The 12925-nt window shown below is 49.8% G+C and overlaps 1 protein-coding gene across 6 annotated transcripts in view; it reads right to left on the reverse strand.

The window, feature by feature from the left end:
* Positions 1 to 2636: 2636 nt before the first annotated feature.
* The window catches only part of Pla2g5 (phospholipase A2 group V), a 36415-nt gene continuing 26126 nt past the window's right edge, over positions 2637 to 12925 (reverse strand). For 5 of the 6 annotated variants that reach the window (XM_031379222.1, XM_031379219.1, XM_031379221.1 and 2 more), the window contains 4 exons: positions 10926 to 10975; positions 9053 to 9197; positions 4578 to 4684; positions 2637 to 3893 (listed from right to left, as the gene is read on the reverse strand). In XM_031379222.1, coding sequence (XP_031235082.1) covers positions 3772 to 3893; positions 4578 to 4684; positions 9053 to 9197; positions 10926 to 10965 — 414 coding nt within the window. In that variant the 5' untranslated portion in view covers positions 10966 to 10975 and the 3' untranslated portion in view covers positions 2637 to 3771. Of the gene's footprint in view, positions 3894 to 4577; positions 4685 to 9052; positions 9198 to 10925; positions 11032 to 12925 lie in introns of those variants that run through there. The other variant, XM_031379218.1, reaches the window with a different exon arrangement.

Consider the following 12925-nt stretch of genomic DNA (forward strand, 5'->3'; position numbering starts at 1 on the left):
AGAGACCCAGAAGGTCCCTGCCTGCCAGGCGAGCCAGCCTGCACAGCAGGTCTGAGCTGCAAGCAGATTTGACCTTCCTAAGCTCAGACCTTCCAGATGCTAGTGTGACTTCTCTTCTGCTTTCTAGACAAACTACGAAAACACCCCCACCCCCACCCCCACCCCTCTCCCTTGCGAACCCAGGGCTTGCAGAGAAAGGAACTCTGGGAAGCACCACTCAGATTCAGCTCGCCACACTCACCCTAGGGGAAACAAAATGTATCTTCTTCCTCCAGACTTGCTACAAGACCTGGCCCTCTCTCCCAGCTTCTGAGGCAGGGGGATACCATCTGTTCCAGCTTGAACATCAGGCAGCTGGTTGCTTCCTTCCTGAGAAGCTGTGTGGCCTCAGGCAAAGCACTCCACCTCCCTGAGCACTCCACCTTCTGGTGGCACTCTCACTGTGTGAAGAGAGCATCTGCCTCACACACACACACACACACACACACACACACACACACACACACACACGTGTATGGTGTGTGCTCAGGGCAGCATGAAGCATGACCCAGCTCGACGTGCCTGCTACCACATTCCAGTGGCTCGCTTTGTCCTCGCTCCCTACTTGGTCACCACTAGAAGGCTTTCCCATTATCTATCTCCTTTTCAGTCTGGGAACAGTTATGAGCACGTGATGAACACATGCACATGTGTACACACAGACACACACACGCACACATGCATGTACCCACGCACACATGCATGTACCCACTCATGCATACACGCACTGGCATCCACGTGTTCATACATTTGACCCATATTAGTGTCACATTTGAATCCAATTTCAAATGCTGGCACGGGTCCTGTGGTCCCAGGGCCGTGTCGAGTGTATATTCCTGTTCTCCACTGATTTTTATACCCTGAATATTTCCATATTTCTTAAAGTGTACCCATGAAACTTCAGGGAGATGAATTTTCTGACAAGTGTCTCTGCTAGGGGTTTGGCAGCTCAAACATGAGGAGGCTTCTTTATGGGCTTGGGAATTCACTCAAGTGCTTCCTCAGAGCTGGTCACAGCAGTGAAGCTGGGCCCAAGATGGCAAAGACCCTGGATGCCAGTCCACAGAGGCAGGAGGAATCCTAGAGGCCCTCCAGACTAACCTCCATGAGATGGCCTCTGGAATCTGAAGAGGCAGTTAGAGTAGAGAAGACAAGTGTCTGGCTTTTGGGTTGAGGCTCCTGCGAAACCCCAGAGTGGGGAAGTCACTGAAGTACCCTGCATTCTTGTTTTCTCCCTTGCAGAATGGGAGTTGAAGACAGAATGTCATGGTGGGCAAAGTGCGGGCTTAGAGTCAGGTCTTCCGGTGCTGGTGTTGCTATGCTGTATGATTTGAGATCAGTCTCCCTACCTCTCCTGGATGTAGTAGATACATAGCGACTCTGAATGGTCCATTCCAGTGCAGAGCCTCCATGTTGGGTTCCTGTTTTTCTAATCTCACAGCATCCCTGGCCTGGCTTCATTTCTTTAGATACTAGAGCTTGGAGCTAGAGGATCCAGAGAGAGGGACCTGACCATCTCCATTCTGTGGAATTTTCCAGTAACATCACTGATAGGTTTGGCTCGCAGCGGTGTGTCCACAGACACCAGATACAAGCAGCTCTGTGTTTTTGGAAGTTTAATTAGGAGAGGGGGGGAGTGAGGACCGCGGCGCGTGAAGGGAGAGAGAGAGGAGAGAGAGAAGAGAGAGAAAGATGGAGGGAACTACCCATATATTTATATGTGTGGTGACGTAGTAATGCAGGTAAAGGTGGGAGCTGAGCCCAATGGATTCTGGGAATATGGTCGCCGTTGCCCTGGCGACAGGTCTGTGGACCTGCCCACATATCTGCCGCAGGCAGGTTCTGGATGCTAACAATCACACCTAGCCTAGCCCCTGACCCCGACAGGAGAAGCAGGGATCCAGGTCTCCTCTTGCATCTCAACTAAAGACATCAGGGGCCAGAGGGACACTTGTGAATCCGCCCCCCAAGCCCATCCAAGGTTGAGCTTGGGAAATGATTCTGATTTGGGGAAAAAAGGGTTTTGTTGTTGTTGTTGCTGCTGCTCTTTAATGTGTGTGAGTATAGAAGTTTGTGCTCATTCCCATGCATGGGGACGTACATACATGTGTGTGTGCATGCATGCATGCATGTATGCATGAGTGTGTGTACATGTGCATGTGTGTATGCCTATGTGTGTGTGCATGTGTGTGTGCCTTTGTGTGTATGTCTTTGTGTGTCTGCCTGTGTGTGTGTGTAAAAACAGCTTCAGGTGCTATTTCCCAGGTGTGACCCTCCTTCTTGTTTGGAATTTTCATTGTTGGTTGCTTTGTTTGAAACAGGGTCTCTCACTAGCCCGGGACTCACTAAATCGGTAAGCCTGGCTGGTTACTGAGACCAGGAATCCACCTGTCTCGCCTCCCTACTACTGAGATTATAAACACACACCACTATGCCCAGGTGTTTTTTGTGTTTTTTTTTTTTTTTCTGGTGATCCATTTGAGGTCCTTATGCCACCCTCACTCCGATTTTGAAATTTTCACGAGTGAAACCAGCATGTGTAGCCCCACTCTGGTATTGTTTAAATATAGTTACTAGCATACGCCAAAACATGTGAATTCAGGGTAATCTCATATAATTAGCTTTATTTAGAAAATGTTTGAACACTAAAGGTCTCTAAATACAGATCGCATGTGTCCTGTGCATATTCTGAAGACGCATGGGAAGAGGCCCAAAGCCTTCACCTCAGGAAGGGCACTCCTCTGTTGTTGAATACATCTCTTCCCTCCGTCATGTTGCTATGAGAAAGCTCTGTCTTTTACAAAGCCATAGATGAGTTGAGATTTTCAGTGCCCTTAACTCAGTGAAAAAACAGACAGTCATTCTGCCATTGATATGCACCCCGTTGAATCTTATTTAAGCCATTTTTTCCCACTGAGTGACATCTCAGAACCCTAGCATCCCTGTGTCTGCACCAGGTGAGCACAGGGAGCCTCCTTTTAATTAATTAACTGGTCCTTTCTGAGACCCAGTCTCAGGTAGCCTCAGCTACCATCCTGGCTAAGGAGCAGAGGCTGGCCTTGAACTCCTGATGCTCCGGCCTCCACCTTCCAGGAGCTCAAGGTGGGGTAAGGCTGTGTCTCATCTTCCTTCAGAAGGAGCATGGGCCCCTTGTCTGGCTTGAAGGATCCTAAGAAAATGAACTCAAGACAAACCGTGAGAGGCACCTAAGGCTTCCACCTGTTTCCTGACCTTCATCCCAGAGAACATACAGATGCCTCAGGGGTTAGAAAAGCGTGGGCAATCCTACGCCAGCCCCGTCAGAGGAAGTGCTGGGGTGGTGTTTTTCTAGCCTTGAGAATGGGTTTTATTTAATATCTACATAGCAGATTTATAGAGTTAATTTGGCTTCTCCTACAGTAAAAGGTCTCTGGAGGGTGCTAATGACAGTTGGGTTCCAGAAATTGAAAGAAAAGTCAACACACACTGGCCTGGAGTTGGGGGAGCTCCAGGGCTCAGAGCCAACTTAGCAAGTGCAGGCTCAGCCATCCGGAGAGCCTGCCAACTCTAGCTCAGAGTCCCTCTCCAGGACTCTGGAGGGAAGAGTGTAGCCCTGGGGCTCCGCCTAGCCCAGTAGTGCACAGAGGAAGGCAGATCCAAGACCTTTGGGGGGGGGGGAGGAATGCATCAGGAATACAGCAGAGGGGACCGCCACTGTGGTAGGCGCCCCCAGGACAGAGCCCGTAGAGGACATTAGCAGAGGAAGTTGGGGTAATACTGGTAAAGAGCATTGTAACTCCAGAGGTTTCGCCGCAGGCAGTAGACTAGCTTCCGGTCACAGGCACAGAGCCTCACTGGACAGAAGGAGTCGTGTTCTACAAAAAAAGGGATGCCAAGTGCAGAATGAGCGTGGGAAGATTGCGCCCACCAACGCTGACTTGTTCAAAGTCGTATCAGAGGATGGCTTCTAGTCTGCATAGACTCCCCATCTAGGCCCTGCTCTGAGGGAATCTCATAGTGTTTGGAGGACTCTGAATCAGGGGTCATACATAATCTGATGGAAGAACTTCAGGTCCTGAACTGGCATGTGTAATCTGAGGGAGGAGCCTCGCCGCTGAACTAGATGCCCAGCTCTTGATCATGACTGAAGTTTCTATTCAGGGAGTCCCCAGTCTGGTGCCATAGACACACCTCCTTTGGGTAGGGTGCCTAACTTGAGAGTGGAGCCAGTTTCTGTGGGAGGCATTAAATAGAGATGCACCTGGATGCAACTGGCTTTGAACTCAGGGGCCTGGGCATGGATCCTGCCACACACTGGCAAGCCTCTGAGCTTCACACGTGTGACGTAAGGGAGGGAAACCAAATCTATCCAGGGAGAGGAAGTCTATTCACCCAGAGTACTGGTGAGTACGGAGTCTAAACTGGGACTTCCCTTTCCTGGAAGTCTAAAGAGGCTGCCACAGCCCCATGTCCCTCAGCCTCACTCTGCCTCACAAGATACAGGCAGGCCCACCTATTGGACAGCAGAACTCCCAGCCTGAATGGGAAGCCACCCTTACCGCAGATGACTAGGCCCTTCGTGAATCTGTAGTCATAGGACTGGGTCCGGATGGCACAGTGTTTCTCCTCCAGTTGCCCATAACAACGGTCATGCACCTGACAGCACCTGTGGAGGTGAGCGATGGGGATGCTGAGTTGAGAGCCACCCTCCTGACCTCCCTGCCCCTGTGAGTCCAATAGAGAGTCCCTGAGAGTCCAAGGTGAGAGAGTTCAAGTCAAATCTAAACAAAATTAGAGCCAAAGGTACCTGGGGGACACTGTGCTTGGATGTTAGAGCTAAATTCTCTCTGAAGGATTTTTTAACCTCTCACCCTGATGAGAGGTTCTCTCTTTGTCCTGTATGCACTCCGAGCTTTGCATGCCTTGCCTTCGAGCACAGATACCTGGGACAAAGTTGGACTTTCTCTGAGGCTGCGACAGTTCAGGCAAGACGCTCTACATAGAAGGCTTGCCTAGCAACAGCATCTCCACCAATAAACAGATGGCAGTTCTCGTCTCTGGTCTCCACCACCAATGAGTTTGGTATCTAAGCAGCTTATGTAAAGGTGTTGGCTCTCCTGCTAATTTAAACTTCCCCTTAGCTCACCCTCCTTGAACAGGCCCAAGGTTTCTACAGCGTTCATAATCTTATTGCAATGCACCACTGTTCCCAAATCAACAGCTATTCTTTGGAGATTCTGAATGCTCTTTAGGCTGAAATCCCTAGCACGTGTGAAACTACAGCCACAGCCCTCTGGCGGAACCTGTGACAGGTGGGTGTGAGCTGGCAGGGATAGTGTCAGGTAAGTTAGCTCCTCTCACCCACTAGAACTGCCACCGGTCAGAAGTTCACTGACCTGGTTTTGCCTCCTCCTGGCTAGACGGAGTGTCGGTGTGGTGGTTTGAATAAAAATGGCCTCCATAGGCTCAGAGGGACTGGCACTATTAGGAGCTGTGCTCTTGGTGGAGTAGGTATGGCCCTGGAGAAAGTGGGTCACTGAGGGTGGGCTTTGCGGTCTCAGATGCTCAAGCCAGGTCCAGTGTGGCATTCCCTTCCTGCTGCCTGCGGATCCAGATGTAGAACTCTCAGCTACCTCTCCAGAACCACACATGCCTGCATGCGGCCATGCTTCCTGCCATGCGGATCATGGAGTAAACCTCTGAACCCGGTTGAATGTTTTCCCGTATAAGAGTTGCTGTGGTCCTGGTGTCTCTTCATAGCAATAGAACACTAAGTAAGGCAGATGTGGTTACCAGGGGCTGGGGCAATTCTGAGACAGGCCTGCCAGTGCCTTTGTTTGGAGGAATATGGAACATTTGGGGGCTTTGGACTAGGAAAGTGACACTGTAAGTGGGGCTTAAGGGGCCGTATGAGCAGAAGCATGGAGCACAGTGGTGCTGAGGTTGATCTGAACCGTGGGGCTCCACTCAAGACGTGTCAGAGAGGAAGAGCGTTAGTATATGGCCTAGAGACAGGAAAAAATGTGGCTGCTTTCTAACCTTGTCCAAAAAACAAAACAAACAAACAAACAAAAAACTCTGCCCAAAGCTAAATTGAACAGTTTTAGATTAACAGCTTTGGCAGAGGGCATTTCAAAAGAACCTAGTATTGACTGTGCTGCTCACTACTAGTGGCCAGTCTTATGCACATCTGTAATAAAGAGGGGCAAGCTGATCAAATGTACGCTTCGGGGAGGAAACGGACACCAGAAAGTGGAATGGTGCTAAATCCTGGGTTTCAAGGAGACACACAGATTAAAGAAAAGCCTGAAGCAGGGTGGAAAAAAGAGAACGGTGACCTCAGAGCATAATCCCACCCAGCTTGTGAAAAGGAATTCAGGAACAGTTTAGGGCCAAGTAACATGGAGCACACCTTTAATCCCAGCACTGGGGAGGCAGAGGCCAGTGGATCTCTAAGTTCAAGACCAGCCTGATCTACAGAGGAGATCCAGGACAGCCAGACTTAGGTAGTGAAAAAAGAACAATCAAAAAGAGAAAGCTGGTGAAAATTTGAACAAGGGAGCCAGGCTCTGGCTCCAGAAAGCAGCAGAATCTGGCAGCTTCGGCCCACATGGTCCTGGCTTTCAAGTTAATGATCCAAGAAAGGGGCTGTAGAATCTCTCTCCATAGCTAGGGAAAACTGCTGAGGTCAGGCATTATGTCAGTGGTGTCCCTGCACAACCTCGAAGGTCAATATCATGCATCTCCATCAGCCACTCTCTACCTTACTCTCTGAGATATGGCTTTCCACTGGAACCCTGAGCCTCACTGATGCTGCCAGAGTGGCTGACCATCAAGCTCCAGGGATGTGCCTGTCTCCACCACCTCAACAGCGTCCAAACTCTGATCCTCATGCTTGTACAGCGAGACCTTGCTGACCAAGTCATCACTCCAGCCTCTTATCTATAAATTTCTATACAACATCACATACCAAGGTAAATAGGAGTTTATGATGATGTGTTCAGCCACAATCCATTTCCACATAGGTCATTCTAAGCCCTCCCCTTGCTTCTCCATAGAGTCCTGCTTCGGCATGGCCCCAGCTCCATAATGTCACTTGATGCCCATCATGGCTCCCACCAGCATCGGAACGGTTCCCCTGTACACTGAGCCTTCCAAAGAACAACGTGTCCTATCTCGCACAGCCTTCTAGAATGGCCACACTGCTGTAGCAAAAATCTAGATCCCTCTTCTCTTTGTAAGCTGACACACAGTATCTAGACATATTGGTGGGCACAATGCAGAGTATATATACATCATGCCATGGAAACTGTTGACCTTGACTGTCAATTTGACTGGATTAATAGTGGCCTAGGAAATTATAGAGTCCCACCCTTGGATGTATCTCTGGGATCTTCCAGAGATTAGATCATGAGAGTTGATAACTGGCTTCACCAATGGATAGATTCATGCTACAAGGGCAAGCATTATTAGGGAGTGGGACATGTTTGGAGGGAGTGCATCCCTGGCAACAATAACCTTGCCCTGCCATCTTTCTGAAGCTCGCTCTCTGCTTCCTGTTCACCATGAAGGAGCTCCTATGCCACACAACCCACAGTCAAGACATCCTGCCCAGAACAGACACAGAAACATGGACCCAGGTGGTCATGAACTGAGTCCTTTGAAACTGTGAGCCAAACTAATGGATTACTCCTTTATGTTGTTCTGATAGCGATTTCATCACAGCTAGAGAGAGAGAGAGAGAGAGAGAGAGAGAGAGAGAGAGAGAGAGAGACTGCATTTCATTTTGATGAGACCATTAAAAAAAAATCTCTCTTGAGATGCTCTTTGCACCATTAACTGCCTTCATAGAACAGCAAAGGGTATTCCTCGTCTGATTGTAGCTGGGCACTCGTGGACTAACCTACGCCTCTACTCGCTTAAGCTTTTGTGGCTGTGTCAACTAAGAGGGCCATGTAAGCAACAAGGTGGAGCTCCCGAGGTCTGTGATAAAGATGCCATTATTTATTGTTGTTGAGACAGGGTCTTGCCATGCAGCTGAGGATGGCCTGGAACTTGCTATGTAGCCCACAGTAACCTCAAACTCTTGCTCTCCCTGCCTCTACCTCCCCAGTATTGAAGGTCATGCTTCTACACCCAGCTAGCTATCCTCATAGCCTTGTAGTTTGGGAATATTTGTTCATAAGCCCCAAGAAATGCTGTAAGAAAGTCTACACAACTCTGAAAAGGACCCATAGAAAGAGCCTGAGCATCCACCCACAGTCAGTGACAACCTCACAGCCATGAGCCACCTGTGCTGTGTGGATCATCCAACTTCAGCCAGGCTTTGCAAAAGGAAACTGAGGAGATAGGACATTCTGAGGAGATAGGACATGGCCTCCCAGGCAGCAGGCTCATGAGCAAAGTAAGCGATCATGCTTGCATTAAGCCAACACATAAGGATCACTTGTTCTATTTCAATCAAGCAAGTGACACATTAGGCCACTGAGATCTCGGGACTCTTGAGAGTCATGTGGCCCACCTTTAAAAGCTGCTTACTTCTTCTGAGTCTTAGCTTTCCTTATTTTAAAGATTTATTTTAGAAGCCAGGCAGAGTGGTGCAAGCCTTTAGTCCCAGCACTCAGGAGGCAGAGGCAGGTGAATCTCTGTGAGTTTAAGGACAGCCTGATCTACATAGTGAGTTCCAGGACAGCCAGAGCTACATAGTGAGACCCTTTCTCTAAAATATTTAAATAAAAATTTATTTCAGTTTTAATCGTCTGTGTGAGTGCAAGCGCATGCACATGTGAGCAAGGAGACTGGAGGCATGAGGTCCCCTGAAGCTGGAGTTACAGGTGGTTGTGAGCTGACCAACACGGGTGCTGAGAAACGAACTCAGGTTGCTTAGCAGGAGCGGTGTGCACTCTAACCACTGAGCTATCTCTCCGGTCCTGAGGCTCAGTTGAAATTCTCAGCTTTTAGAATAGACACGGAGTCAGGGGAGGTGATGAGGGCGGAGCCCAGAACTTTAAGAGCGGTGATGATGTCAGCTCACCAATCAGTGCCATCCTTGGGGGTCCCGCGGCCGCCCCAGCCACAGTAGCAGCCGTAGAAGCCATAGTTCTTAATGGCATTCTTTCCAGTCACCTCCTCAATCATGGACTTCAGTTCTAGCAAGCCCCCTGGGACTGCAGGCACACCTGGAAAACAGCCCAAGCCTGCAGGTGACACCAGGCACTTTGCTGCAAATCTACCCGCCACCCTCCCAGCCCTCTCTTATTCACCCCGTTAATGGGAGGAGGGCCGGGCAGATGACAGCATGCAACCTGGAATAGAAGTTAAGAGCTTGCCCTTGGGAGCCGAGGGATGTGGCTCAGTTGACAGAGGACTCATCTACTGTGCATGAAACCCTGGCTTTGGTCATCGGTGCTGTGTAGCATGAAACTGAATGTGTAGCATGTCTACACCCAGGAGATGGAAGCAGGAGGTTAAGTAATTTGTGGTCATCCTCAGCTACACAATTTCAAGGCTAGCCTGGGCTATATAGCTGCTAACTAGAAAAAAACAAAACAAAACAAAACAAAACATCTTTTTAAAAAAAATTAAATTTAGAAGTGGAGTAGGGCATAGCTTGAAGCCAGATCCCTCATATCACAAACTGGGAAGGAAACTGGGGCTACTGTAAATCTAGAAGTAGCTCACCTAGGATTTTTGTTTGTTTGTTTGTTTGAGACAGGGTTTCTCTGTATATCCCTGCCTGTCCTGATACTCACTTTGTAGACCAGGCTGACCTCGAACTCAGAATCTGCCTGTCTCTGCCTCCCAAGTGCTGGGATTAAAGGCATGTGCCACCACTACCCTGCTCACCTAAGACTTTTGATGCAAGGAACCAGAGGCCTTTTCTCTTCCTCATGTCTCAAGTTTCTCCTAGCTCTGCAGATAGCTGGCAAGACATCAAAGAGTAGAATAGCTCACCAGGGGCTTGTATGAGGGGCTAGGGGCTTCAGGGAAGCCTAAAACAGGGTGTACTGTGACAGGCCCTCAGACCTCAGCACAACTGACTCCATGATGGAAGTCCCATTCAGGCTGTAAAACTCAGCACATAGACAGCCCCGCCAGCCAAGATGGAAACAAAGAGCTAATGAGCCATCAAAGTCTGTAACTCTGAGAGAGTCTCTAACTGTACTAGCCTTGCCTTCTGGCTTTGGTAGTTCTACTTCTGGCTAATTGTTCTTGTTAACTGAAGCATGTCAACCTGGGATATAGATTTTGTGTTTAAAAGCTTGCCTTGGGGCTACACTGAAATCAACCAGACAGCTAATAAAGACGTTCTATCGGCTTAAACCCACACCCACAGTCTTCTCTGATGGCAAGTCCACAGACATTTCAGACACCTCCCAGATGGGGTGGTATGCAGTACTGAACAGAGGATGGCTCTGGCATCATCTATTGGAGTCTGTCTCTGTCCGTCTGTCTGTCTGTCTGTCCATTCATCCATCTATCTCCCCCTTCCTTCCTTAAACCTAATGCATCACCACCCATATGCATTCTACTACTGAGCTGGGATATTTCCTAAGGGTTTTGTGTTCCACTTTGTTCCCACTGATTGTCCTTATTCTATACTTACACGTCAGGAAAATATCTGCCTCCCACATTCGTAAGCTATCTTCGGGTTCACAGCCTTCACACGGTGGCCTACAGTGTTCAAATCATGCCACAGCACCAGGTCCACCAACGACGCAAAAGCAAGGACCCTGAAGGCCAAGGCCTTTGCGGGTGTCTCCGTGTGCACCACGAGGGCAGAGCTGAGCCGGAGACACAGGCCTCCTCACCTCAAAGACTAATGATGGTCTTCTTTTCCACTACCTAGTCACTCCCAGGGTTGAGGGGGAGGAGGCAAATTTAGAGGTCACAGAGCCAATACTTACTGCAAGCCAGGAACCAAGCCAGTGTGAGGAGGCCCTTCATCTCTTGGGTTCTGGAAAACAAAAGACATCCCATGGCGTCTTTTAAGTTGTCACTGCCAAGGCCTGTTCAGACCCCACCCAGCTCCAAACTAGGTCTGCCTGTTCCCTCCCTTATTGGGTAATCCAACTGCTCCAGCCAGAAAAGACAGGACAAAGACAAGAGGCAAAGCCTCGGGGTTTGATGGGTGGAGTTCCCTGGAGACAGAGTCAAGATTGTCTCCACCAGAAGTGACAGTGACAAGCACCCCCTACTTCTGTCCCCTCGGTAGACGTATACATGGATATTGTTGACACAAGATTAAGGGCAGGACTTGACAGGCCCTAGACAAAGCTAAGAGTCAGCATGGAGGGCTGCTGGTGAGATGGCTCAGTGGATGAAGGTGCCAGCTTCTAAGTCCGATTGCCTGAGTTTGATCCCTGGGACCTACATGAGAGAAGGAGAGAACCCATCTCCACAAGTTGTCCTCTGATCTCCACGTGCGTACCCATACACATACACACCACAAACTAAAGTCATAAAGGGTGGAGGAGAGAGGGAGCCAGGCCAGGCTGGGCTCCTTCAGAAAGGAGCCTTCAGAGTCCATGACAGCGGTGGGCACTGAGGGTGGGGGGAGTGGAGCTTGCGTCTTCTTCCTGTAGTTCACGGGGCTGATATCTCTGGGTTCCCTGATGGTTAGTTGAGGGCTTTAGCTGTTGGTCTCCCCACTATTCCTACACTGACTGGCCAGAACGGGTGCCCCAGAATGGAGCCTAGAACCCATAGTGAGGCATGGCTTTGTGGTCCCTAGGCACACTGCAGGCACACTGATAGCCCTACAGGAGTCACTGTCCCCATTTGCCAGAGGGAAAGATAAGGCTCAGAGACTGCCAGGAATATGCCAGAGGTCACTCAGCTAATAGCATGGAAGTAAGATGTGAACCCAGGTCTTTGATCTCCCTCACTGAACCATGCCACCCCCCTAGAGGGGGAAATTCTCTCAACCCCGGGGTTCTGTCTTTCGTGAAGTTCATCTTCTAGGACTCCCACCTTAGTGTCTGTCTAAACAAACACGACTCCTAGCAAAAACACGACTCCTGGCTGGAAGCTTGGAAACAGCTGTGGCCATACGCAGAGGAAATGCAAGGTTTCCAATGTGGCCTCTATGAGGTCCCTCTGCTGGTAGCTGCCTGCATTTTCCCCCTCCCAGGATCCCCAAATCCCTATGTATCCCCACAGCTGCTTGGCTGGCCTATAGTTAGCTAGGACTTCCTCCCTGGTGCCACACTGACTCCAAGCCCCTGTGTGGATAGATCTCTGTGCCATGCTCTCCACCCAGAACCCTGGCACCCCCAAAGACCTGGCCTCCAAACACAGCATTTCAGACTCCACGGACTCCTGGCTACTGAGCTGGTCTTTGTCTAGGAGCACCTCTGAGTTCCAAGGACATTCCTGAGAGCTCTGTCCCCATGCAACCTCTGCTCTGAGGGCTCTAAGCACCCAGGGTAAATGGCTCTAGATGCCACTTCCCACCCCAATCTCACTGTTTACTTTTATGAAGCAGAGACACCAGAGACTACACACTGGGCATCTTCAGGGTGCCAGACACCATCCACGTCACTCTCAAACCACCCATGGCCTTGACGGGTACACACTGGCGAGGACACTGTATGTCCCCTTCAATGGGGATCTGTCAGATGAATGGATGAGAGTTATTGATTTTACAGACTGAGGCAAGGGTCTGGGGAGGTGACTCGGTGAGTTAAAACCCTCGCTATGCAAGCCCAAGAATCTAAGTTCACCTTCTAGAGCCCACATTAAACAAGCAGAGTGTGTATTTGCATCTGCCTCTAACCCCAGTGGTGTGGGGCACAGACAGGAGGCTCACTGGGACTGGCTGGCTGTCAGCCTGACTCCAGACTCTCCAGATTCGACTTCTGTGCATACATATACAAGGGGGAGAGAGGAGGGAGGGAGGGGGGAT

Source organism: Mastomys coucha, unplaced genomic scaffold (genome assembly GCF_008632895.1).
Source record: "Mastomys coucha isolate ucsf_1 unplaced genomic scaffold, UCSF_Mcou_1 pScaffold18, whole genome shotgun sequence".
Taxonomy (NCBI): domain Eukaryota; kingdom Metazoa; phylum Chordata; class Mammalia; order Rodentia; family Muridae; genus Mastomys; species Mastomys coucha.